The 26,769-nt window shown below is 42.2% G+C and overlaps 1 protein-coding gene across 2 annotated transcripts in view; it reads right to left on the minus strand.

The window, feature by feature from the left end:
- The window catches only part of APBA3 (amyloid beta precursor protein binding family A member 3), a 675,569-nt gene that overhangs the window by 440,540 nt on the left and 208,260 nt on the right, over positions 1-26,769 (minus strand). For both annotated transcript variants that reach the window (XM_044053886.1, XM_044053885.1), the window contains exon 5: positions 8,459-8,545. In XM_044053886.1, the coding sequence (XP_043909821.1) occupies positions 8,459-8,545 (87 nt within the window). The remainder of the gene's footprint in view (positions 1-8,458; positions 8,546-26,769) is intronic.

Here is a 26,769-nt window from a genome sequence, read left to right on the forward strand (position 1 = left end):
CTTCCTCTTGCACATCATCTTACATGGTACCTCTTCCGCAGGAGTTTCTAAGAGGACATCGAAGAGGGGGCACCCTGCGGTAGGATATCCTGGGGCTCTTGTGCTTGATGTCCTGATGTGGTGGTCTGTGTCAGCTGCTGCTCAGAGGGAGGACATATTTGCTATTCTGACGCTGACGGTTTGCCTGCAGAGACAAGGGCCCTCTCCATCACCTGGAAAGCAGGTCTGCCAGATGAGGGATGGGAGCCCAGAACAGAGAAGGACATCCTTGGAACTGGGGTCACACCCTACTCTGACGAACCCACTCCCAAGGACGGAGACCCAAGGGGACTTGGTACCATCAGGACTCCTGGAACCAAAGTAGACAGCACCGTAAAAAAAAAAAAACTGTGCCGTACCAGGCACCCCGGAGTCTGCAGTCCAGTCCCAAGCCTGAGGATGACCGGGCTCCAGATGAATCGAAGGCCAAAGTGTCAGCTCCGGAACCACTGTAAGATCCACCAGTGGAACCGAAGGTGTGGGAACTGTAAAGGGCGTCAGTGCCAAGAACTTTGATGACTGCAAGGAGGTCAAAGGAGGAGAACAATTTGGAGTCCATGGAGATGGGCTCCCAAGTCCAGATGGGAAGGGAGTCTTGGAAGGTGTAGCAATCCCTCTGGCCGTCAGCAGCTGGTCCACAAGATGCACCATGTCTAATTCCAAGAGGCTCCTAGTTCTTGCTGATATCCGTGATGGGGAGTCAGGCCTTTCTAAGAAAGTGCTAAACTATTGCCGCAATAAAGGATCCACCATAGGGAAGTATCAGGTCCGTGCAGAGTGGCCTATCAGCACCACGGTTTCGAGACTAGAGACCTGTATGGAACGATGTCTGGTATTGGAACCGACGGGACAGATGCTGTAGGCAAGCTTGGTGTCATGGATATGGTCGGTGCCATGATTGGTGTTAGAGTTAGAATTTTTAAAGATGGCACCGAAGTAGAGATTTGCAATTTAGGCAAGATCGGTGCTGTAGACATTGTCAGTGACGTAAAAGGTGCCGATGACAATTTTTGTAGACAGTATTGAAGACGGTGCCGTAGAAGCCAGTTTCGGCTCTGGAGTCAACAAAGTCAATTTTGGTAGTTTTTGTCTTGGTTCCTGTTTTGTCACCTGAGGGTGAAGAAGGAACCGAATGCGGTCTTTTTTTGTGCTCTTTTCTAGGAGGAGGTGAGCCCTCCGACGCAGAAATAGCTTCTGAGAAGGGCGATTTAAGGAAGCCCTTCAAAATCAACTTATTTTTCCTCTCATTAAGGGTTCGAGAGCTGAATTCTTGGCAAATGATATAAGGAGGTTGGACTAAAAGATAAGGAACCCCCAAACAATATACGCAAGATACATGCGAGTCACAACTTGGCATTTTGCGACTAGACTGGTCGCACTGTTTGAAACCTGAAGTCCCTTTTTTCTCTGACGTAGAGCACAACAAAATAACAGTTAAAAACAAACAGTAAAAAAGAGATAGAGGAATATTTTTTTTTTTTGGAAGAAAGAAAAAAGAAGAAAGGGGGGAAATACCAACAATGGTATTCAGAAATTTACCTCAGAGGGTAAGGGAAAAGGCGGAACCACCAATGATAAGTAAGGATTACCGAGAAGGTAGATGAAAAAAGAGAGTCAAAGAATGGGTAAGCCAGTGATACAATATGTAAATAGTATAAGAATGAAAAACAAGGAAAATTATTCAGAAAGCAGTTTTTGAGATGAAAAACTTTAAGTACTTACCTGAGAGCTGGCTTGACACAGCTTTTCTCCTATGCAGCAAATGAGATCTAAGGTGACAGGGCCACTATGGGTAAAAGCTTAGCTCAAGAGTTTTTTGGCTGGCATGAGCTTGTTATAAGGCCGACTCGGTTCCGAGGACAGAACCGACACCCATCAGTAAGGAATGAATGAAGATTAACAACATCAGATATCGAAGTTCTTGACAGCAAGTAAACACCAAGAGCTTGTACAACTTTCCCATATCCCCTAAAACCCTCATAGCCTCCTCTAGACCCCTACCATAACCACTAATCTCTAATGGTACTGCCCCTGGCAACTCTTGTTTTCCTCATTCTGAAATTCCGGAACTCCCACTAGGTTCAAACACATGACACTAAGTAGCAAACTCTTATTACAGTTTTATTAGCACTTTGTATAACAGAGGATTACGAATGGGTCTCTGATCATAACCAGATTATCATAAATTTGGGACATAAATGCCAAGAAACTCACCATGAGAAAGACTCCTTAGCTGGCACTAACGATAAAAAGAAATGTTTACCATGTATGTTAGTGAATGCTTCATATAATCTCTCTAATTAGTCACTTCCAAAGATTACATATAATGACAGGCCAAAAGGCACACCTAGTAGCTTACATGCTGGCCCTAAATCTTTCTGCACTGCCATTTCCTGTCTGTCCCTCTCCCTTCTAAGGTAGAAGTTCCAACGAGAATACAATATTCAGAGTATGCAAGGAGGCAGTCATACTTCTGCTATCAGTATCTCTCTCAGTACATCCCAGGATACTGTTGTCCATATTACAGACACTATGGATCTGGCATGTTTGCTCATTGGAGTGTCATTAACAGAAATACCTACATCTCACTTTCCTTCAAAATTCCAAGAACTCTTCACACACCAGTACTTTTCTGAGAGCACCACCACACCAAGTCCATTTTTTCTACAAGCTTTGTCAATGAACTTCAGCTGATGGACATCTGTTCTAACCAGCCAGTTATTTATTATCTATAGCTTTTTGTGCACACACCATATTTCAACTTTGTGGCTTATTTTTTTTTTTTTTACATACCAAGAGATGAGACAGTTAATGGAAAAAATAAGTCTATCAACTGCCTAAATACTGAATCAAATTTCTGTGTAGCTGTCCCGTTCCAACCAAACACTCGTATCAAATTGCCTGTTGATATACACTTTCCCATTCTATCCAACAGGTAATTCAACCACTTCATAAAAAGCACTTTGTTAAGTCTGACCTGAATCTTATTTCTTCCAGATGCCACATCTAACCTCTCTTTTATTAATATTTTACTTAATTTAGGCTTACACTTACCCAATCATTGACAGTATAGGATAACAATCACTATTATCTTTAGCGATGTCTAACTTTTGAGTTATTGTATGCCTGGACTACACATACATGCACTTTTTACTAGTATAATAATGCAACTGTGACCTTTTAAAAAATAGCATGATGTCCTTTAACTTTTTGGTACAAAAAATGAGCTTAGAAGAAAACACTAACCCCTTCTGGTCTGTGGTAACTTTTGGGTGTGGTGAAAGATTGGGCATGAGAAGACATAACAGCAAAGACTAAGAAATCTGAAGGAATTCTGTATCCTCTAGCTATCAGTGTCCTTACTCACCTTTCTATTGTGAAGGATTTTCATGCAGTCAGCAAAAGGGACAAATAGCCCCAAATGCCTCCAGAGTGAGACAGTCAGCCAAGGCCTCAGAATTGCTGCTATCCACCTGTGGATAATTCTTGACTTCATGGAGTTTGTTTAGAATCCTTGCCTTTGGGCTCACAACCAAGCCAGAATCTGCAGTGGTCATTTGGTTTAATCAAAGCTTGTGCTGGGATTTTTCTGTGTACCATGCTGGACATGTGTGCGTATTATATATATATATATATATATATAGATATATATATATATATATATATATATATATATAAAATAAATATAGATATATATATATATATATACACATATATAGATATATATATATATATATACACATATATAGATATATATATATATATATATATATATATATATATAGATAGATATATATATAGATATAGAAATATATATAGATATACTGCGGTGGTGGTGCTGCGGTAGCGCTGTCGCCTCACAGTAAGACGTTGTCCCGTTCCATTCTCAGCTAAAGCGTTTTCTGTCTGGAGACATGCGTGAATGGGCGTACCTTCATTGAAGGTTGTGCGTCAGGGCTGGCAACTCGGCACGTAAAAATCTACTGCCAATCATTAGCGGACCGGAGTTCCGCTGTGGCGACCCCTAACCAGGAAAAGCCAAAAGACACAACATATATATATATATATATATATATATATATATATATATATATATATATATATAAATATATATAAATATATATACATATATATATATATATATATATATATATATATATATATATATACAGATATATACAGATATATATATAAATATACATATATATAGATATATATATATAGATATATATATATATAGATATAGATATATATAGATATAGATATATACAGATATATCTATATATATATATATATATATATATGTAAATATATATATATATATACATATATATATCTATAGATAGAAAGATCTTAGATACACATATATGTATGTGTGTGTGTATGTTTCTTGCCCCTATGTATCCTGGAAAAGGAGTGTTGAGACATACAATTTTATTCCCATGAGCTGTAAGGTCCCCCCCCCCCCAATTCTTTAGGTATGCCTTCTTTTATGAAGAAAGTTCCGGGGACCTTAGAAGGGGCAAAAGTGAAGGTCACCTTGGTGTCCATAGTTAAGTTTGTGAAAATGCAGCCACCTGTGCTGGTGCATGGTGCTGTCAGTTCATAGGTTCATAGGTTTATACTAGGCTATCTGCCCTAAGGCATTTATAAGCCTAGCCCAAATTTTTGTGGCTTACGCCACCCCTTATATGAAAAAATACTGTGCCCATTAGTTTGTTGTGCCTCTGTCCAGCAGTGACACAGAGATGATTCCCGGGGTAAACCTACGATCTCCCATCCACATGTCAAGATTTCTCTTGAACAGAGCCAGCGAGGTGCTCTGCCTCACATGGACCGGGATTTTATTCCACAGCATAGGGAGTCTCTGAGTGATAAATCTATCCCTCCAGCACGTCCTATTTATATCCGTGCTAAGGTTTAAGTCGCTTGCTCTAGTGGTTTTGGTAGATTTGGATTTTTTGAGGTGGAGCATGTCCATTAATTCCGGGTTGGACATGGCCTTGTATGTCAGGCACATGTCACCTCTTAGCAGACGGTATGCGACTGAATAGAGCTGGAGTTTCTTCAATCTGGCAGCATGTGACAGATTTTGGAGTCCCTTTATCCTTTTGGTGAGGAACTTTTGGGGTTTCTCCAATTGCTGCAGATGTCGGGGGAGATACATCCCGAATGGGGCATTGTACTCTATCATTGGTCTGATAAGTGAAGAGTACAGGGGAACAATGACCTCACTAGATCTGGATGTGAATCCCTTCATGATCAGGTGGGCAATGGAGAAGGTCTTTCTAACCACTTTAGCAACGTGAGTGTCAAAAGAAAGGCCACTGTCAACCTGGGTCCCCAGGTCCCTGATAACCTCTTCTGTGCTTAGTGGATTGCCACCTATATGGTAGCTTGGGGTTACCTTGTTTTTCCCGAAGGGTATGACTATACATTTTTGGCGTTTAACTTCAGGCCATGGCTCTGGCACCAGCTATCTGTTTCCGTGAGTCCCTTCTGAAGGATATCCGTGTCCGATGCACTTTCCACTATGGCGCCCAGTTTGCAGTCGTCTGCATACTTTGTCAGCCAAAGTCCTCCCATGTTGGCCTGTACTTCTGAGAAGTAGATGCCGAACAATAGGGGGCCAAGGACCGAGCCCTGTGGGACACCACTTGTGACCGGCTTGGAGTCTGACATAGCGCCAGCAACTCTAACCCTGTGGGCTCTGTCCTTAAGCCAGTTTGCAACCCATCTTGTGACATATGGGTTTACATTTAAGCTGATAAGTTTTTCTACAATACCCGAGTGGGGTATTGCGTCGAAAGCCTTTGCAAGGTCAAGGTAGGCTGTATGGACTGCCTTTCCCTCATCAATGGCCTTGGTGACTGTTTCGAAGAAGTCGACCAAGTTCAAAAGGCATGATCTTCCCTTGACGAAGCCAAACTGGGTCGGGTCCAATGTCTGCAAGTCCCCTATATCTTTGCTTATGAGCTTCATTATGATCCTCTCCATAGCTTTGCAGACTAGACTTGTTAAGCTTATGCGGCGGTAATTACCAGGGTCCGTAGAGGCACCGCCTTTGTGGAGTGGGACCACAGTTGCCGTACGCCACTCCTTGGGCACGTATCCTGTGGTAAGGCTGAGATTAAACAGCTGCCTTATGTGCGGGTTTAATTCCTCATTTAGCTCCTGTGATTAGGATAGTTCCTGTGATTCTTCCCATAACTTCTGCTGCTTTACACAGAATGTGTCTCAAAGATGGCCATGCCAGAGGCAGTTGTGGACTGGGAAAGCATTTCATCTTTTATGGGTTGAACTGGCAACTACTCAATAGTATGATGCATCTTCATATGGTATGCTCAAAATTCAACATGTGTTTTGCAATTCAGTGCCCATATAGAAAAGGTGGCAAATATGTACCCATTTCTAAAGAATGGATTGCTGAACTGTGGAGAGCTGAAGTCTTTCTAAGGGCTGCTGTATCAAAGTCCCTAACCAAAATCTCTACTGTCTCTCCGTCTCTCTCTTGTGCTGAAGATGTGGTTAGCCTTTTTTTTGGGGGGACTAGCAACACTGTATCAGGATTTTTCCAATCTGATTTGGTGGTATCCCTTAGGACTTTTAATAAATGCAATACTCAAGGATGCACGGTAGGCCTGCAGCCCTTCTCTAGTCTTTTTGAGTGTAAGCTAATGGTTCATCCTCACTGTCTTTGCGTTAATTCTCAGTATCATGGGGTCGTCTAGCAGGTATGAGAGATGTGTGGTGGTCAGCCTCCTCGTCAATGGCATCTTCACTAGGAGAGTCCAGAACAGAATCAAGGTGTTTCCTATTACTTGGGACTTTCCTAGGTTTCATTTGGCGAGGGGAGTCTAAAGAGTAAAAAGAGATCCTCTTTGGTGTAGCTGTAAAGTGGCAGGCTCCAGAGGTACTCAGGGCTCTCTGCCCTGCTGCAACGGACAGGTTGCAGAGCCAAGTGCTCAAGAATAGGATGTAGGGTGCTAGCATAAGGATGGAGTGGTAGGACCCTGAGGAGAAGCAGTGCAAAGCAGTTTGTTGGTTTGACATCAACACTGAGAGATGCACTTAGCACTTATAACTGCCCCACCAGGTAAGTCAGGCCTGGCCAGCATTGAAAGGGCCAAAATGAGCACTGGCTTGAGGAACCGGATACTTGGTCTCAGCACTGAAAGAACCATTTGCAAAAAGAGCAATGGTATTGACAAATCTGATGTTGAGGTGATATCCAGTGAGAGAAACACTGCCAAAACTAACAACATAGTGTTTGGGAACAATATTGTCCCAAATGATAGGATTGATGCTGTTTGGGTCAGCGTTGGCATTTATATACAGAAAATGAGGTACTAGACAGGAAACTTGAGGTATCCTAGCTTGTGGGTGAAAACAACAATAAACCCTCCCTAGCTCTCAGACAGAGTATGGTAAGGGACACCAGTGCCTCCTTTACCTGAGCCTCAAAAAAGGCCTCTGCCAACCTCTCAATGTCAGGAAGGACGTGGGAAGGGCATAAGTCATCTTGAGATGTCTGGCTCAAGGAAAACACCTCCATACTGCTGCAATTCAGTTAAACTAAACAGCTTTGTCAAGTCAATTAAATGAATTAATTTAACTGTTTCCAATGAACAAGAAATGCTAGCAACAACTTTTTTCATTGGTTCATCTATGGGTAGTGAAATAGTTGGACAAACCTCGCTAACAGACTAAGGAGGAAGAGACTTGCTTTTTTTAGAATAAGATGGTAAACCCAATATAGCTTTTGCTGTTTCGTGTAGGAGTGGGGCTGAAAGTGAAGCTAAAGTTTCAGCAATATCACTTGCTGACAAGGAATGCTCAGTTTAAGGAAATCCAGTGCTATTTTCTACTTTTTAGTGTGGATTTGGGAAAAAAAAAAAACTACAAATTTAACACTGATATACATTTTGCAAAAAGATCACAGCCTAGAGTTGCCTTTCCTCATTAAAGCATAACCCTGCAAATAAGAATATGGAAAGGCTTGGTAATGATCTGCATCACGGAATGTGGGAGGGTGCTTGAAAACCTGGGAAAGTTTTACTTGCCAGGTGACCCTAATGCCTGCCAGCTTTAGTCTTCATGTTATAGAGAAATTCTTTCATCTTATCAGATCATGCAGGGCACACACGACTCAAAACTGGTACTGGTAAAACAATATCAGGAGTTCTGCCATCTGGTCACTAATATTCTTTAGTTTGTCCAAAGGACTTGCACTGAAAAAATGTTAATGTATACAAGGATCAAATCACTGGACCAGTAAATACTCTCTGCTGATCCAAACTGCAATGAACATGAAGTTTCAACTCCAGTGTTAAGAAAGACAGAAACAGTGATCTCACAAAGGCCTACATAATGTTCTCAACCGAGATCTGGGTTTAACAGAGGAGCATGGCTAGCTTACCTGCGTGTCAGCATTTAGCACTTTAATCCTCTGCGATGATATGAAGAGATCAACTTCTGTCATGGGTTGCGATTCCCCTTCTGGAGCCTGCAGGGTAAACATGGTAACCAGTCAGTTATTTTTTGACAGCAAGGAAAAAAAAGTGCAATAACAACAGAAGAAACCACATCATAACTTGGAGCTCAAGCCTTAAATCGAATGACGTATACCAATGCAAATCATAATGTGTTATTCCTGCTTAAAAATGCAAATATTGACAAACAGTTTATTTATTTATGTATTTGTTTATTTCATTTTACATTTGGTTACTCAGAAAGTCTGACTGAACACAAATCCCTTTTCAGAAGAGGCCCATAGAGAAAAGCTCCACACTTATGAAGCAGTACATAGGATAATAGTACAACAATATACATAATATACAATATACATACATATCCGCCACATAACACAAGCACTCGGGTCACTCCACAGCAAGTACAAATATGACACAGTCATTGTCCATGCTGGTGTGAACGACCTGAGACGTACCTCCCTGGACTACATGAAAAGAGACATAGAGGAGCTCTCTGATTATGTAGCCCAGGCAGGTATGACCCTAACCCTGAGCAGCATCCTTCCTTCACCAAGAATGATGCCACAACATAGAGACAAGGTGATCAGCTTTAACAATTGGCTTAATTTCTGGTGTCATTCAAAGGGGATCCAGTGTCTGTCTGCCTGGGATGACATGCTTGACAAGCCACGCTGCTTCGCAAGGGACGGCTTGCACCTGTCACCCCTGGGATTCCGGATATTGGCTAAGGCTCTTGCCACCCCCATAGTGCCTTTTTTAGGCAAGGCTCAAATTCTAAACCTACCACCCTAGAAAACAAAAATGAGAAGAAATTAAGGGTAATGCTGCTCAATGCCAGAAGTCTAAATCTCAAAATGAATGCACTCGAGGCCCTTCTCAGTATGGAGAACATCGATGTCTGTGCTGTGACTGAAACCTGGTTCAAGGCTCCTGAGAGCACCCCGGCACTATCAGGTTTTACCTCATATCATGCGTTCTGGCCCCAAAACCCGGACCACACCACAAAAGGAGGGGGTGTATCCATATTCATCAAGGATACCCACACCTCCAGGTTGGTGGCAACGCACGAAGCATCGGAAACCATCCAGGCGCAATTAACCATAGACAAAACTGCTCTACAATTTGTAGCATGCTACAGGCCACCCTCTCAAACTCAGGAACCCCATACAGCCTTCCTGAAGACACTGGAGGGTATAAATGTATCTCCAAACACCATTATATTATTGGGTGACTTCAACTACCCGAATATAGACTGGGAACATTACTCAAGCCCAAACTTTCTAACCCAAAGGTTCCTGGAGTTCATAAATTCAAATGCTATGGAACAACTAGTCACCGTTCCCACAAGAGGAGAAAATATACTAGATCTCATCATCACAAACATGGGGACAAAATGCTCCACACCGGAAGTATATCCCTCATTGGTGAGATCAGATCATAAACTAATCTCACTGGATATCCACATCCCGCCCCGACCCCAAACAAAGAAGACCACAGTGAAGAACTTCTCTAAAGCAAACTTCACACTACTCAAGACTGGTGTGGTATCCTTCAAGGCCCCCCGAGCCAGTGGAAACCACAACCCAAGCTGCGGAAGCCCTTACAAATGCCTTCTACGAACACCTCCAGGACTGCATGGATCAGGCAATCCCTAATAAAACCAAGACTCTTTCCACCAAGGGCAAACGTCCAGTCTGGTGGACCCCAGCCATAAACAAACTTTACAATAAGAGGAGAAAGCTGTTACATGATAGAGCAAAATCCATAAAAGAGAAGACACCTTTGATCATTATTAGTAAAAAAAACTACGAGCACTCATAAAATCATCCAAGGCCAACTTTGAGAGAAAAATTGCCATAGATTCAAAAGACAATCATAAGGCTTTCTTCAGCTATGTTAGAAACCTGGCTGGAAACTCCCAGATTTGCTCAGAATTAGTCCAAAATGATACAAAAATCACTGAACCCACAGACATTGCCAACATACTGGCAGACAGGTTCAGTGCAAACTTCACCCCCCTCTCCCCCCAAAAAGGAGAGATAACTATCCCAGCGGAGTGCAGCCTCCCAGACATCTCCAATGCGCAGCTGAAAGCTGCTCTCTCTAAAGCTAAAAACACAGCATCAATGGGACCGGATGGTGTCCCCGGCTGTGTGCTACACGAACTCAATGAGGAACTAAACCCGCACATAAGGCAGCTGTTTAATCTTAGCCTTACCACAGGATACGTGCCCAAGGAGTGGCGTACGGCAACTGTGGTCCCACTCCACAAAGGCAGTGCCTCTACGGACCCTGGTAATTACCGCCCCATAAGCTTAACAAGCCTGGTCTGCAAAAATTTGGAGAGGATCGTAATGGAGCTCATAAACAAAGACATAGGGGACTTGCAGACATTGGACCCGACCCAGTTTGGCTTTGTCAAGGGAAGATCATGCCTTTTGAACTTGGTCGACTTCTTCGAAACAGTCACCAAGGCCATTGATGAGGGAAAGGCAGTCCATACAGCCTACCTTGACCTTGCAAAAGCTTTCGACACAATACCCCACTCGGGTATAATAGAGAAACTTACCAGCTTAAATGTAAACCCATATGTCACAAGATGGGTTGCAAACTGGCTAAAGGACAGAACCCACAGGGGAGTAGCTGGCGTCATGTCAGACTCCAAGCCGGTCACAAGTGGTGTCCCACAGGGCTCAGTCCTTGGCCTCCTGTTGTTCGGCATCTACTTCTCAGAAGTACAGGCTAACATAGGAGGACTATGGCTGACAAAGTTTGCAGATGACTGCAAAGTGGGAGCCATAGTGGAAAGTACATCGGACACAGATATCCTTCAGAGGGGTCTCACGGAAACTGATAGCTGGTGCCAGAGCCATGGCCTGAAGTTAAATGCCAAAAAATGTATAGTCATACCCTTCGGGAAAAACAAGGTAACCCCAAGCTACCATATAGGTGGCAATCCACTAAGCACAGAAGAGGTTATCAGGGACCTGGGGACCCAGGTTGACAGTGGCCTTTCTTTTGACACTCACATTGCTAAAGTGGTTAGAAAAACCTTCTACATTGCCCACCTGATCATGAAGGGATTCACATCCAGATCAAGTGAGGTCATTGTTCCCCTGTACTCTTCACTTATCAGACCAATGATAGAGTACAATGCCCCATTCGGGATGTATCTCACCCGACACCTGCAGCAATTGGAGAGACCCCAAAAGTTCCTCACCAAAAGGATAAAGGGACTCCAAAATCTGTCATATGCTGCCAGACTGAAGAAACTCCAGCTCTATTCAGTCGCATACTGTCTGCTTAGAGGTAACCTGTGCCTGACATACAAGGCCATGTCCAACCCGGAATTAATGGACATGCTCCACCTCAAAAAATCCAAATCTACCAGATCCACTAGAGCAAGCGACTTAAACCTTAGCACGGATATAAATAGGACATGCTGGAGGGATAGATTTGTCACCCAGAGACTCCCTATGTTGTGGAATAAAATCCCGGTCCACGTGAGGCAGAGCACCTCACTGTCTCTGTTCAAGAGAAATCTTGACCGGTGGATGGGAGATTGTAGGTTTACCCCGGGAATCATCTCTGTGTCACTGCTGGACAGAGGCACAACAAACTAATGGGCACAGTATTTTTTAACATAAGGGGTGGCGTAAGCCACAAAAACTCTGGGCTAGGCTTATAAATGCCTTAGGGCAGATAGCCTAGTATAAACCTATGAACCTATTACATTGAAGGATATATATGAATTATACACAACTACTAACAGTTACAATTTACAGTTCTTGATAAACATACACAAATGGTAATACATATAATTTAACAATTCTGGTGAAAGTATTGTGATACAGAAGAGTACATATAGAACAATACATACCTTACTAGTGACACTGAGACATGTAAAGCATCTTCAAACATTTATACATTTTTTTTGGGGGGGACTGGTGTTTTATACCAGATCAACAAGGAGCAGGTATGATCACAAGTAGCTGCAAAGGACTGTGAGAGTCAGAGCTAGTAAATGGCACTGGTGGCATAGAAGGATAAAGCCCTGACTGTGACCCAGGTGACCCAAGTTCGAGTGGCAGCTTGGATGACTGATGGAACAGGCGTGGAGGAGGGGGGCTTGTGCTCTGGGGTGTGCAACCATCAGCTGTTTTCCTTGAGTGAAACCAGGAACACAATTGTGCGTTGCCTCCTTTCGGTGGGCAGAGCAGTCCTGTTTATTTTAGCCCATTGTGGAAGTGAGCAATAAAGCACCACTGATGCTCCTTGTGCTTCCCACCCATGGGCTGTCACTGGATGGCCACAAGGGTGGCAGGAAGAAAATGAAAAACTCTTGAACCATCCCCAATGGCTGCCTATACCATGGTCCCTCTTGGCTGACCCTCGCCCGTGATGACGCGGACTAAATGGGCTGAATGAGATTGAGCTGATGATAGACATGCAGTGGGGGCAAAGAGAAAGAAGAAAAGGGAGTAGCCCACGGTTTTGAAATTCCAAACTATGATTTCAGAGTTTAATTTGATGTAGCTGCAAAAAAAAAAAAAAAAAAAAATATTGAAGCAGAAATGTTTTTTTACAGCGCTAGTACCCAGTTTTCATCAAACAGTCTTTCACAAAGCACATTCAGTTTATTTATTTATATATTTACTTGCATTACTGGAAAGTACAGTTGTGTAAGAACTTACCATAACAGTAGAGGTCCTACTAATCACTCTTGCAGTATTCACAATGAATGGGTTATCAGCACTTGACGTCCGGCCTGGGTACCAAAGCTTTAACTTTCCTGGACTGTATTGATGACATGTGACTTCAACTCATTAAGCACAGGGGTATATAGGTGGATGGATGAATGTAATTCCTCAGACTATACAGCTGCCAGCCTGAACACAGGCTATGTATCTAGACTGTTGTTTGGTCATTGGTATCTTTGCTTCAAGTGAACAGATAAGTACCTGCTGGTGAACATTCCTTTGCTTTTCTAAAGTGTTTTTGCTTACTGTATTAGATGTCAACTAGGAGGGGTTAGGATGAGTGCAGTAGGTAAATTCCATACAAAGACTTGCATACCCAGTGTCTTTTCTGCTTACAAGTGGAACACAACTACAAAACCTGATGCATTTGCCCAAATGTTTGTACCCAAGGCATTGTGATCCCATTTGTCCTCAATACCTTTCTGGAGACCCAACATCTTAAATGCCTGTCCCACTCAAAGATGGAGATTCTGCTTCCTCAGAAGTACGGCTACCACTTAATAAGCAGCAGCTTAAAAGACCTATGTCAGAAAACTCCGTCAACTCTTTTTGACTTCAATGGATCCAGTGAGGTTTCAGAACTCACAATACATCTGGTCCCTCCTCAGATGACCTCTACTGAGACCCCCGTTGGAAGCTGGTATAGTGTTAGAGGCTCCAACAACTAAGGAACCCATGGAAAAAGCTGAGCCCTGTATCATTATCTTGAAGAGCATACCCCAAGATAGAAAGGAAATCTCAGGTAAACGTTTTGAGGTACATCAGGGATCTGAACCACCATGTTTGGTTCAGATGGATGTCACACCTAAGAAGACTTGCCAAAAAACTAAATATGTAACTTCTCCCCCTCCTCCTACTAGGGAGAAGGAATGGATACATTTTTTCAAGTACTGTCAAAGGCAATTAGAAACCACCATCCTTTTCTTCCCAGCTCCCTATCACCACCCTTCAAAAAGCTGCTGTGGATTCATGTCCCCCTGACAGTGACGAGGCTTCTGATTCAGATCATTCCCTGGAATATTCATCTCAAATCCACTCCCATGACCAACTCCTTTCAGAGGACAAAAACTCCCTTTCTCCTGACTCTCCTGTGGAAGAAGTTTCTTTTGGAGAGACAATATTGATGAAAAATTTCAAGTGGGAGCCTAGGCAGACTACGGAGGTTCAGAAAACATACTATAACCTCTTGGAAATCGGCACTCCCACCCTTTCATCAGTTCCCCCCTGTTCTTGAGGCCTTCTTGGATGTCTTTCAAGCCACCTCTGCTGCCCCTGACTTGCAGCCTCCTGTCCCCAAAAGACCAGACAGATTTTATAAACTCCCTGATTATCTTAAACTTACATTTAAAAATCCTGTGCCAGACCCATCTGCAGTATCTCTCTCTCTCTTCAGATAAATCTTCTGGGCTACTATCCAATGTCCTCCCTACAGACGAGGTTCAGACAACTGTGGATAGGTCTGGTGAAAAGGTATATACCATCCTCTACCTTGGCATTCAGGGCTATAAATTACCAAACACAAATGACCCATGTACTGTAGATATAAAAAGTTTACACACCCCTGTTAAAATGCCAGGTTTTTGTGATATAAAAAATGAGACCACAATAAAGCATTTCAAAACTTTTCCCACCTTTAATGTGACCTATAATGTGTACAATTCAATTGAAAAACAAACAAATCTGTTAGAGGAAAAAATATAAAAAATAAAAAACGTACAATACACTGGTTGCATAAGTATGCACTCACTTAAACTAATACTTTGTTGTGTGTGCACTCACTTAAACTAATACTTTGTTGAAGCACTTTTTGATTTAATTACAGCATTCAGTCTTCTTGGGTAGGAGTCTATCAGCATGGCACATCTTGACTTGACAATATTTGCCCACTCTTCCTCACAAAAGCTCTCCAAATCTGTCAGATTGCGAGGGCATCTTTTGTGCACAGCCCTTTTAAGGTCACCCCACAGATTTTCTATTGGATTTAGGACTGGGCTCTGGCTGAGCCATTCCAAAACTTTAATTTTCTTCTGGTGAAGCCATTCTTTTGTTGATTTGGATGTATGCTTGGGGTCACTGCTGTGTTGGAAGTTGAAATTCCTCTTCATCTTCAGCTTTCTAACAGACGCCTGAAGGTTATGGGCCAAAATGACTGGTATTCGGAACTCTTCATAATTCCCTCCATCTTGACTAAAGACCCAGTTCCAGTTGAAGAAAAGCAACCCCAAAGCATGATACTGCCACCACCATGCTTCACCATTGGGATGGTGTTTTTTTGGTGATACAAAGTGGGTTTTTTTTGTGCCAAACGTACCTTTTGGAATTGTGGCCAAAAAGTTCAACCTTGGTCTCATCAGGCCATAACACATATTCCCACATGCTTTTGGGAGACGATGTATTCTTTTGCAAAGTTTAGCAGGGCCTAAATGTTTTTCTATGTAAGAAAAGGCTTCCGTCTTGCAACTCTACCTCATAATCCAGACATATGGAGAATACGGGGGATTATTGTCACATGTAGTACACAACCAGTACTTGCCAGAAATTCCTGCAGCTCCTTCAGTGTTGCTGTAGGTCTCTTGGCAGCCTCCCTGACCAGTTTTCATCTTGGCTTTTCATCAATTTTGGAGGGACGTCCAGTTGTTTGCAATGTCACTGTTGTCCTATATTTTCGCCACTTTTTGATGACGGTCTTCACTGTGTTCCATGGTATATCCAGTGTTGTGTAAATTTTTTTGTACCCTTCTCCTGACTGACACCTTTCAACAATGAGATCCCTTTGATGCTTTGTAAGCTCTCTGCGAACCATGGCTTTTGCTGTAGGAGGCAACTGAGTAAATGTCAGGAAAACCTTACTAGGACAGCAGAACTTTACTTGGGGTTAATCAGAGTCTCTTTAATTGATGGCAGGTGTGTTACCCCAAAAGACTGAATGCTGTAATTTAATCAAAAGGTGCTTCAAAAAAGTATTAGTTTAAGGGTGTGCACACTTATGCAACCAGTGTATTGTACTTTTTTATTTTTTTATATTTTTTCCGCGAACAGATTTGTTTGTTTTTTAATTGAATTGTACAGGTTATAGGTCACATTAAAGGTGGGAAACGTTTTGAAATGATTTACTGTGGTCTCATTTTTTTATATCACAAAAACCTGGCATTTTAATGGGTGTGTAAACTTTTTATATCCACTGTATTTGATATCCATCCTCAATTCCTTAAATAGAGTACTGGTTGACCCACAAGTAGCCAGACACAGCATTAAATGTAGTTATGATACTGCAGAGGCCTCGTCCAGAGCAGCTGCCTCTGGTTTCATCCTCTGCAGGTATGTATGGTTATATAATCAACCCATACCTGAGGACTTGAAAGCTAAAATTATAGATTCCCCTCTAGACAAAAACCTCCTGTTTGGACCACAGTCCTTTCAAAATCCCTCAAGAACTGGGAAAAAAAACATGAAGGAATGCAGACAACTTCTATTAACCTCTTTAAACAGGTATCAGAGGAATCAATCAACAAAACCCAGTTATTTTATTAAAAGAGAACCTAGGCATATAGCCAGAAACACAGGAAGGCCTCCAGAAAGAGATTCACAGAGAAACCACAGAAAGAGTCCTCTTCTGGGAGGCCTCCCTTTGTACACAGTTATAAATACTTGTCTCCAAAATTTCAAGATCAACCCTTCTCCCCCCCACTCACAGGCCTTTCCACTCTCAGAAAGGCTCACCCACTCAATCTAAACCTGGGACAAAGATTACCACAAACCAATGGGTGCTTTTAATTATAAAAAAGGATATGCTATGCCCTGGATGGAAATCACTCCTCTAAATGGCATGCTACTCCGTTCCCACAACCAGATGTAGCTGCTTCCACACACCCTATGGGAACTGCAGGCACAAGGCACAGCAGTACCAGAACCCCAGGAATTTATGATAAAAGGCTTTTGCAACAGACTTTTCCTAGTACCAATGAAAGAAGGCAATGGAGACCTATACTAGATCTCTTTGTGCTAAACACTTTTCGGAAAGTGCCAACTTTCAAAATGCTTTCCTTACACACACAGTTTCCATTCATTCTGCCTCAAGATTTTCTGCTATCCCTAGATCTAAAAGATGCCTACTTCCATGTTCCAGTTCACCCCCCACCCTGCAGGGGATTACTCAGGTTTAGTGCTGGGTTATCTCACTTTCAGTTTACTGCTTTTCCTTTTGGACTTTCCACACCCCCAAGAGCCTTCAGAGTATTTGGCACCAGTAATCAACTTCAGTCAAACACAGGGAATCCAGATTTTTCCTTACTTGGACAACTTGTTAATTCAGGCTTCCTCTCCTCTCCTCAACTATTCCTACAACATCTCCAACTAACCCTCAACCTCCTCTCACAGTTGTGATTCACCACCAACTACAATAGTCCTCCTTGCAGCCAACTCAGAACTTAGTTTTCCTGGACTGCAGACGGGACACCATAAAGATGCAGGTCTACCTGCCTCAAGAAAAAGTGCAGGGGTTTGCAGATTAAATAATCTGAACTCCTGCAGCCAATGTTCTGCAACAGAAATGTTAAGGGCTTTAGAATTCATGGTAGCAACTATTCCAATGTTCCCTCTAGCCAGAATGCATATGAGGAAAATCCAGTGGTACTTGAAAACAGTTTGGTCCCAGCACTCTCATCCTCTAGCCATCATAATCCCACTATTACCTTGTCTCATGACTGAGTTCTCGTGGTGGAAGGACCAGGTGATGCTGAACCTAGGACTTCCCTTCACCCCATCACTTCCAGTTCAAGAAATGCACACAGATGCCTTGGACAATGCATGAAGAGCCTGGACAGGAGCACATCAGCATGAATGAGATCAGGGTCCTCATCCAAGCTCTTCAAGTCTTTTCTCATTTCTGGAGTCCAAGTTCCCTAAGACTGTTCACAGCATAAACAAACAAGGAGGGACCAGGTCATGCATGCAGATTAGTACTGACCACTTCGGAGACTGCCACCCAGAAAAACAGGTCTTTAATAGCTACATGCATTCCATCACAGGACAAAGTGTTAGCAGACACACTAACCAGTACCTTGGAGAATCCTCACGAATGGACCCTCAACAGACAGGTTTTCCTGGACATCCTCCGCTATTGGAAAACACCTCAAATAGACCTCTTTGCTTCAGAGACCAACAAACAGCTCACCTCCTTTTACACCAGGGGTCCTTGTCCCTCAGTCTGGATAGAATAGATGCTTTCAGTGGACAATGGTATTCCTCTGCCTCTCATCCCAAGGGTTCTTCTAAAGGCTCAAAATGAAAAGCCAAAACTCTTGCTAGTAATTCCCTTCTGGCCAAGAAAATAATCTGTTTCCTCTTCCCTTTCACCTCACCAGGGGCAACTACCATAACCTGCCACTACAAGTGGATCTCATCACTCTGCAGAAGGCATCACTGCAACACTCCAACCTGTTATCCTTGAGCCTAACTCTGTGGATGATAGGGTTTTAATTCCTTACAGGCACTGCCTTTTAGAAAATGTAATTAAGGTTCTCCAAGAAGTCAGGAGACTCACCACTCAAAAATCCTACATAGCCAAATGGAAGAGATTTTCTTTTTGGTGTCAGAGGAATGGACAGGACTCCAACAAATCACAAGGACCTTTCATACCAAAATATGTGTGTGAGCTTATGCAAACAGGCCTGCCCTATTCTTCCATCAAAGCCCACCTGTCAGCAATGTCTGCTTGTCTACCCCTCAAGTCCTCCTCTTATGTCCAGACCCAAGGTCAAGTTATTCTTTAAAAGGATGTTGCATCTTAGACCACCAAGGTAGACCACAATTCCTCATTGGGATCTCCACTTTGTGAAAGAAAAAAACTTACTCTGTTTACTTTTCTTAAGCATCGTCACTACACAGTTCTCTTCCTGTATGTGTCTGACTTCTGCTAAACAGCAGTCAGTTAAATGGGTCCCACTAAATGGTCTTCAGTGAAATAATCAATGCCAAGATGGCCATATCCCCTCTGACTCGAGGTCTGTTACAAGTTGAACACAACTGCAGAACTCTTCTCCACATAAGGTATAAGAATAAGGTATTCCAGTGCTTTTTTTAAACCAATTTTATTCAGCCATTAACAAATGACAAACTTAGCAACTTCATATAAATAGCAAACATCAACTCAAACGTAAACACATTTTTTAACTACATTCAATATGAAATAGTCGCAGACATTAAAGCTTACAGATCTGGAAAAACTTAGTCACAAAGCCTCTTCACAATAGTTACAACTGTTCCACAAATGTAAACCAGAGACCCAGAGGAAAGATCTTATGAATATTTGAATCCTCCATTTCTCTTACCATCTCACTTGTATGACCTCTACCCATAAGACTGTTCTGGTACTGTTTAAGCTAGTAATAGAGTTCTCTAGTATTTAGATTTGCACTTTAGGTCATCATACAGTCTAATCATAGCTGACAGCTGTAACAACCATAGTCTGCACCATATACTCAAAAATGTGTGTGTGTGGCTGTAAAGAAATAACTGGGTACATACAATCTATACCTTAAATGCAGTGTTAACGCATGCTGCAATGTCCTGCTACAGCTGTTGAATAGGTACACACTCCCAGAACTTATGTTAATACAACCTGGGCACACTTGTTTAAAGAAACTATTTTCTACCCTGCAGGCTAATACCCAGCATCCCCTAAAAAGGAAATGTACCAATTTTTCATAGAGGAATGGTGTTAGGTATAGTTTACTAATTTGCAAAACACTAACTTCCTTTAATGCAAGACTTGCCCAAAACAAGTTAACTATCTAAACTGAGTGATTTTAATCACCTGTGCATGAATTATGAAAGAACAAATTCTGGCAGCTTTCAATTATAAATTAGCTTCCTGTAGCCCTCTGAAGCTCCTTCTGGCTTACACTGCTGTGGAAAGGGCCATCCTATGCAGTCTTTGCAAATGATCTCATAATTGTCCACTGGCTGAAATTATGCCAACACCCTAATATCCTACTTGTGAGAACCGCCTTATCCTAGCCTCTTCCCAGTTTGTCAGTACCTTTGTCTAGTCATCTGTTTTTGACTCATGACACTGCCTTAGTGGAGTGCCAACCCTAAATATTTTTCTCTAGTACTGCAACAGCTACAGCCACAGCCTGTAATGCTCTGTATGTCCATAGTAATAAAAGCCAGGTCCATTAATGCACCATTAATGACCACCTGAACCAACCTAATACCCAGAACGAAAAAAAAATTAATATCCCAACTTATATCTTCACCCATATGAAGAGCTGCAGTGGTGTAAAAGCTCAAACATAATGGTCCCAATCGGGTAACCCCATGCCCGTCTCTCTCATGGGACAGACAATCGCACATCTAGGGACTAGGTGTCTCTTCCCTTCCTACACGTACTGTGCTACTACTGCCAAGATTCTAAGCATTTTGCTGAATGAAGGATTACAATGTGCCAGACTAAGTAACACAGCAGCTGTGCTAGGTGCATTTTTAATGTGGTACATTTTCTTCCATACATGTTTAAGACTGTACTTAACTGGACGCCATCATACATTTTGACGGTGGAGGATAGAGATTCCTAAATATTTTGGGAGGCGTCTACACTATTTGAAGGAGAGTACCATATTCTGTTTTCTCCAACCCCAAGCTGCCTTTTTCCTGGGACAACTTCTGTTTTGTTACACTTACTGTAAAGCCAGACAGAGCTAGCCTGTTCTGACAACAGCTCCTTGTTATAGGAATCATCTGTGGGTCTTGTATCAACACCAGAAAACTGTCTGGAAAAAAACAGGAACTCTGTCTTAGACCTATCCAGTTGTCACTTTGTCAAATTCTCAGATCTCTGTAGCATTATATTGAGTGGGTTAGTAAGAGACAGAAAGGAGTATCCCTGACTGATGCCTCTATAGCACATAAAGGATTCAGAGGCAGTGTGGCATTAGTGAGCACTGTAGCCATGGATGCTGAATATAGCTCTAACCCCACTCAAGGAACTTCTGGAGATCACTACAAGTATGACATTTTAAAAAAATCAAAGGCTTTCTTGAGGTCAACCATCATTGCCATCACTGGGTTCAGGCACATTCTCCAAACCCCTGGATAATGTTGTTTTTCTTTCGGCTTTTTCCTGGTAAGGGGTCGCCACAGCGGAACTCCGGTCTGCTGATTGGCAGTAGATTTTTACCAAACGCCGAGGTGCCAGCTCGATGCCCAACCTTCAATGAAGGCACGCCCATTTACGCACGCATGTCTTTGGAACGCTACCCAACCGCGGGGAGGACATGCAGACTACACACAGAAGGCACTCCCAGGCCAAGCCGAGAATCGAATGGGAGAACCTCTTGCTGTGAGGTAACAATGCTACCGCTGTACCACCACGGAAACTCCAAACCCCTGGATAATAATCTGTAAAATTCTGAGAGGATATACACTAAAGCGTCCTGGAACAAATCTTGCCTGGCTTGGAAAGATTCTACAGAGGAAGATCAGCTTAATTATTTACCCAAAAGAAGATCAGCTTGATTTTATCTGCCAGGTTACAGGAATACAGCTTCAAGTCACTGTTTATTAATAAGGTGAGCTGTTATATAAATTATGTGGTAGTTGCTAATCAGTTGTACATCTTTACCTAGTCTAGGCAGAGCAGTAATTACCGAGACCCTACAGGATGGGCTAGTAAACTCCACTTTGGGAAGTGCTAAGCAGAAAAACTAGACCTAGTTGCAGGACTTCCATCTTCCAGTATACCTGTGCATTTAGGCCATCCAACCCCAAAAGATTTCCTTTAACAATTCCATATACAGCTCTCAGGTGCTCATCCTTAGTCATGGGGTTTCTAGTGCTTTGTTTTGCAGTGGAAAGAGTGAAAGAACACTAACCTCCTGCAGGGAAAAAAAATGTTTGACTTTTCAGTCTCCCCCTTGCTCCAAATGCATTCCATGCAGCTTCTCATAATGGTCCTTCAGCTTTTGTATAATACCATTACAAGTTGCCACCCAGAAGAGCATAGGATTTCTAATCACTAGTATGTCTTACTTTCTTCTTTTGCCCTTCAGCCTACATGCCAAATGTTTCATGGGTCAACTTCCTATGGCCCATATCACAGTAATATATATAGCTGCATTTTATTATAGATTGCTGCGTCCCAGGTCTGTGGGCAGACTTGCACTTAATTACTGTTGCCGGGTCGCTAAACTTTGTTGTTGTGCATTCCCCCATCTGATGTTTCAACTGCTGAATATTCTCATCAATCCTTTCTGGTATTTCTGCTTTAGCCATCTACAGAAAATAACTAATAACACTTTAAAGATTGTCATCCCTAAATTACATCCGTCTACAATTACAGGGCTGTTAGTGTGATTAGAGGAGGCCAAGGCCAGAAAATCTACAGATATGCATGTTTCTGTGACCCTTTTATATAATTCTCTTGACTTTTTGTCTTATCTGGGGTGCTGGTTTGGGTTTCTTAGTAAATGTTTCATTTACCACAGATTCTTTTTCCATGTTATCTCATACAAATGAAAGTGCAGTTTGTGGTTCATAGAAAGTTTGCCATTCTATTTCATTTACAGTTGCACCAGATATTTCAACATCATGAAGGACACAGTGAAAAAAACAAACAAAAAAAAAAAAAAACAGAGGAATCTCATCTCACACTGGCATCATCTCTTCCTAGCAGTTGCTGATGCAAAAGTCCTGGAAGATGCATACTTCTCTGACTAAAAGTATGAAAGGCTTACCCTCTTTAGCCAGGCTATGAATATACTTCTTATAGGCAAATGTAAGCAGCCAAAAAGTAATCTGCTATGGTGGTACACCTTCTGTCCCATAAAGTCTGAGGGCTTTGTGCTCAAGTTCAATCTCAAGAGGATAGCTAGTGCTAAGATCCACTGCTTGCCCAAAATGGGTCTTCAAGAAGTCACACAAACCTAAAACTTCCAATTCCTCCTCAAGACCAACTAGTCTAAGGTTACTTCACCTCTTTCATTTTTCCAGCTCTTGCAGCTTTATGGCCACACTGGCAATGACTCTGTCATGGCCTTCCACTGTGACTGAATATTCTTGAAGTCTATTAGCTTCCATGTTGAGTAGTGATTCTAGGAAAGCAGTACATGCGCAACAGGACTCAACAGCATTCTGCTTGGAAGCACTTTTGTTTGATTGCAGCAGTGTCTCCCAGTGTTTCAGAGATAAAGATAATTAAGTGATCATCTCTACTGCTCATGTCCCAGGACAGCTAAAGTTTCCCTGTCTCACCTTTGATGTTGCACTCTTGACATTTCAAGGCTAGGAATAAAACCAACTCCTGGGTTTGTAACTTCAGTAACTAACAACCTCTCTTGCTTTGTTGGCTTTAGAAATGTTATATTAATTTACAGAGTTTATAATAACAAAGACTGTCACCTTTTTAAAGTAATAAAGTGACATTTGGCTGCAGCCTTAAGGATTTGATGCTCTGACCATGCTCAATGACTTCACCCCCAAGGCTTTTCAGTATTTTGTAAACTTCATTTGCACTTGAGTTGTTCAGCACATTAACGTGTACTCACTGTTACAGCAAACAATAATTCAGGGGCATGATTTAGGTTGGTAAAGTCTTTCAAAAGGTAGAACTAACTCTAAATAGAATGCACATTTCTATAAAGAATGAAAAACAAACAAAAAGCATACAATAAGCCTAAATTGCTGCAGTTAAAAGGCAAATAAGGAGAAAATTCTGTAGGTAAACAGATGAGAGTTAACTCCTATTGGAGGTTACATTTGCAAGGCAATCAAACATATCTGGGAAAGTCAACAGAAAGACACACTCTAGAGGTGGAGTTAGTGATGACTACCAAAAGCTGTCAGACTGGTGCAACACTAAGGCAAGTAGGAAAAAAAGACAGCAGTCTAGCTGTGAGAAATCTATGCTGCTCTGTTACACGCAGCACACTTTTTTAACACTGCTGTGGACAGATTATCAGCTTTATTACACTGGAAATGCTTCCTTCCTACTAATATACGTAGTTTCTTCCTGGAAATGCAACAATCACTGGTTATAGTCCTTGGCACAGGCTCATATCACAGAGGAGCATGCCCTCTCTCTGACAACAGCACATCTCAAAATTCTGAAAGATATTTTACTATGGTAGGACAGTCCAACTCCCAACTCCACAAACTTTGAAGCATCTGCAAGCTCACCTAGAGCATAGCTTTATGTAAAGACTACCACTTTTACTTCACCACTCCTGCAATATACTGCTATTGAACATCTTATTGGTAAGCAAGCAAAGCATCAGAGTACAGCAATGGTGACCTGGTCTCTGCTAGCATCCTGGGGGCTTAAGGACTGCTGTATGGAGAAAAGGAGGACAGTTCAGATCACAGTCTGCTCTTATTCCCTGAAGTGAGCACAGGGGAAGTAAATTTGCAAGAGTGTCATCTGGGGGATATCAGATGTGATTAAAATACCATCAACTATGTATCAGCAACTGTACTGTAGAATACATTTGCACACCAAGTGAGTGTATGTAGGTGATGCTGATGCAGGCCAGAGAACAAATACTTCCCTTTTCAACACTAATTTGACTGCCTAAAGGCCGTCTGAACCCAGCCCTTGCTTTATCAAGATGTAACTTAGGATTTTTCCCAAATGGGAGGCCTAACCCAACCCCGCTAGGTTACATAGAAGCTGTAGTGGAATCTGGGACATGACCATGCCACTCACTGGATCTAGTGACCTGAATTGAGACAAGCGGAGTGTGTGTGTGTGTGTGTGTGTGAGAGAGAGCATGCGCATGTATGTATGAGAGAAAAAGAGAGATTGGGGGGTGCAAAAAAAAATACAAAACCAGCTGCTGTAGTAGCACTGAACAAGACAGCGGTTTGCATGGCCTACCAAGAATGTAAAGTGGCTTACTGGATCGTAGGTGATCTCACATATCTAAGAAGCCACCTGAAAGCTAGACACTAACTGCATTATGCAAGACCAAGGAATAGGTACTACAACACTGAAAGAAAAAAATCAAAAATAAAAAATTTTGTTGTTACTCTAAGGCACTTTAAAAAAATCTAAATATTTTGTGACTTGGATAAGTAGAGCAAGACGATCCCACTCCACACCTTCACCTTTGGAGAGGGGCAAACTGAAAGGACACATTAACAGTCTGCTACCTGACAAAGACCATACTGCAGCTGCTCCTAATAAATAATTCAGATGCTGGTACTGGCAGACAGTCATGAGCTGGTACATTATGCAGTTTGCCCTCATTGTTAAGGGCAACTTATAAGCCTCTAGCTCCAAGTAGCACAGAAGGAAGCAGAAAGAAGATAACAAGGGCCGCAGGAAGGCCACACCCATATCTGGCTTTCTAAGTGGAAGCAGAACTGTAAACAAAATACAAAAAAGTACTGCTTTAACCCAGCCCTGTGGTGCAGAAGGATAAAAGACCCTGACTTTGACCTATAAAACAAGTGTCTGACAAATCATACTGGAGCTGGACAGGTCAGGTAGTCTCATCCCTCCAGGGGTGAGGGTGTAGCTCTGCTTATGGTTGCATCTACAGACAGCACTGGATGTTGCACCCATAGGGTATGATGGCATGAGCCTGCTAAGCACATTCTACCAGAAGCCAGAGATTCATGAGAGGCTGCACTCATCTCCCAGGTCATGCAGCAGTTGTATAGCTCAAGGGAGCTTCTGCAGGGAACAGCGCTTCAGCAGTTAGAAAGGGACAGTCTGCTGGATCAGGCAGACTGGCCCACACCCTACCCACCTGACCCTCACCTCTTTGGGGAACAAATGGGCTCATAAAACCTTAAGGTCAGGGAAAAAATGGGTCATAGGGCTCTTGCTCTATTTGGAGGTGCCTGGTTCCTTCCCCAAGAAAATAAAGAACAGGTTAGTGGGGCACCAGAAGGGCAATCACTGGGAAGATCCCATGGACGATGAGTTTTTTTTTTTCTTTTAATAAATACTGCTTTACAGTTCATTAATGTGTTTATTTAAATGATTGCCAAAAATAAGACATACAGTGCACAGCAAAAACAGCACTTAAGCATTTAAAAGGTAGACATCAAAACACACAAGTTACAAAAATGATACTGTCAAGGAATGCTACACAAACATATAGTATGAAATTCCAAGCAAATGGGTCTTTTAACAAAGAGGAGACTTCACAAGGCAGCAACATAAACAACACTGCATTTTTTTATTTACTGTTTACCGGGATAATGCACTAATCAATACTGACTAATTTCAGGCTCATCCTGGGTAGCATAAGGAGAATGGCAGAACAGAGCAAAGCAGTAGTCAAGGAAACATCAGTATTACTATACTTTATTAGAAATACAAGGAGAGCAAAACATCATCAAGTATTCTGAGGAAGCAGCATATCCAGGTTGTGCTGTGAACAGAACATTGCTTGAGCTCAAATGTCTCCCTATTAATATGTCAACCCTCGGCATTTTGAGTGCTGCCAAGACGAAAAAAAACTGAAAATGCA

The sequence above is a fragment of the Protopterus annectens genome, chromosome 13.part0, assembly GCF_019279795.1.
Source record: "Protopterus annectens isolate FY-2018-M chromosome 13.part0, PAN1.0, whole genome shotgun sequence".
In the NCBI taxonomy this organism is placed as follows: domain Eukaryota; kingdom Metazoa; phylum Chordata; order Ceratodontiformes; family Protopteridae; genus Protopterus; species Protopterus annectens.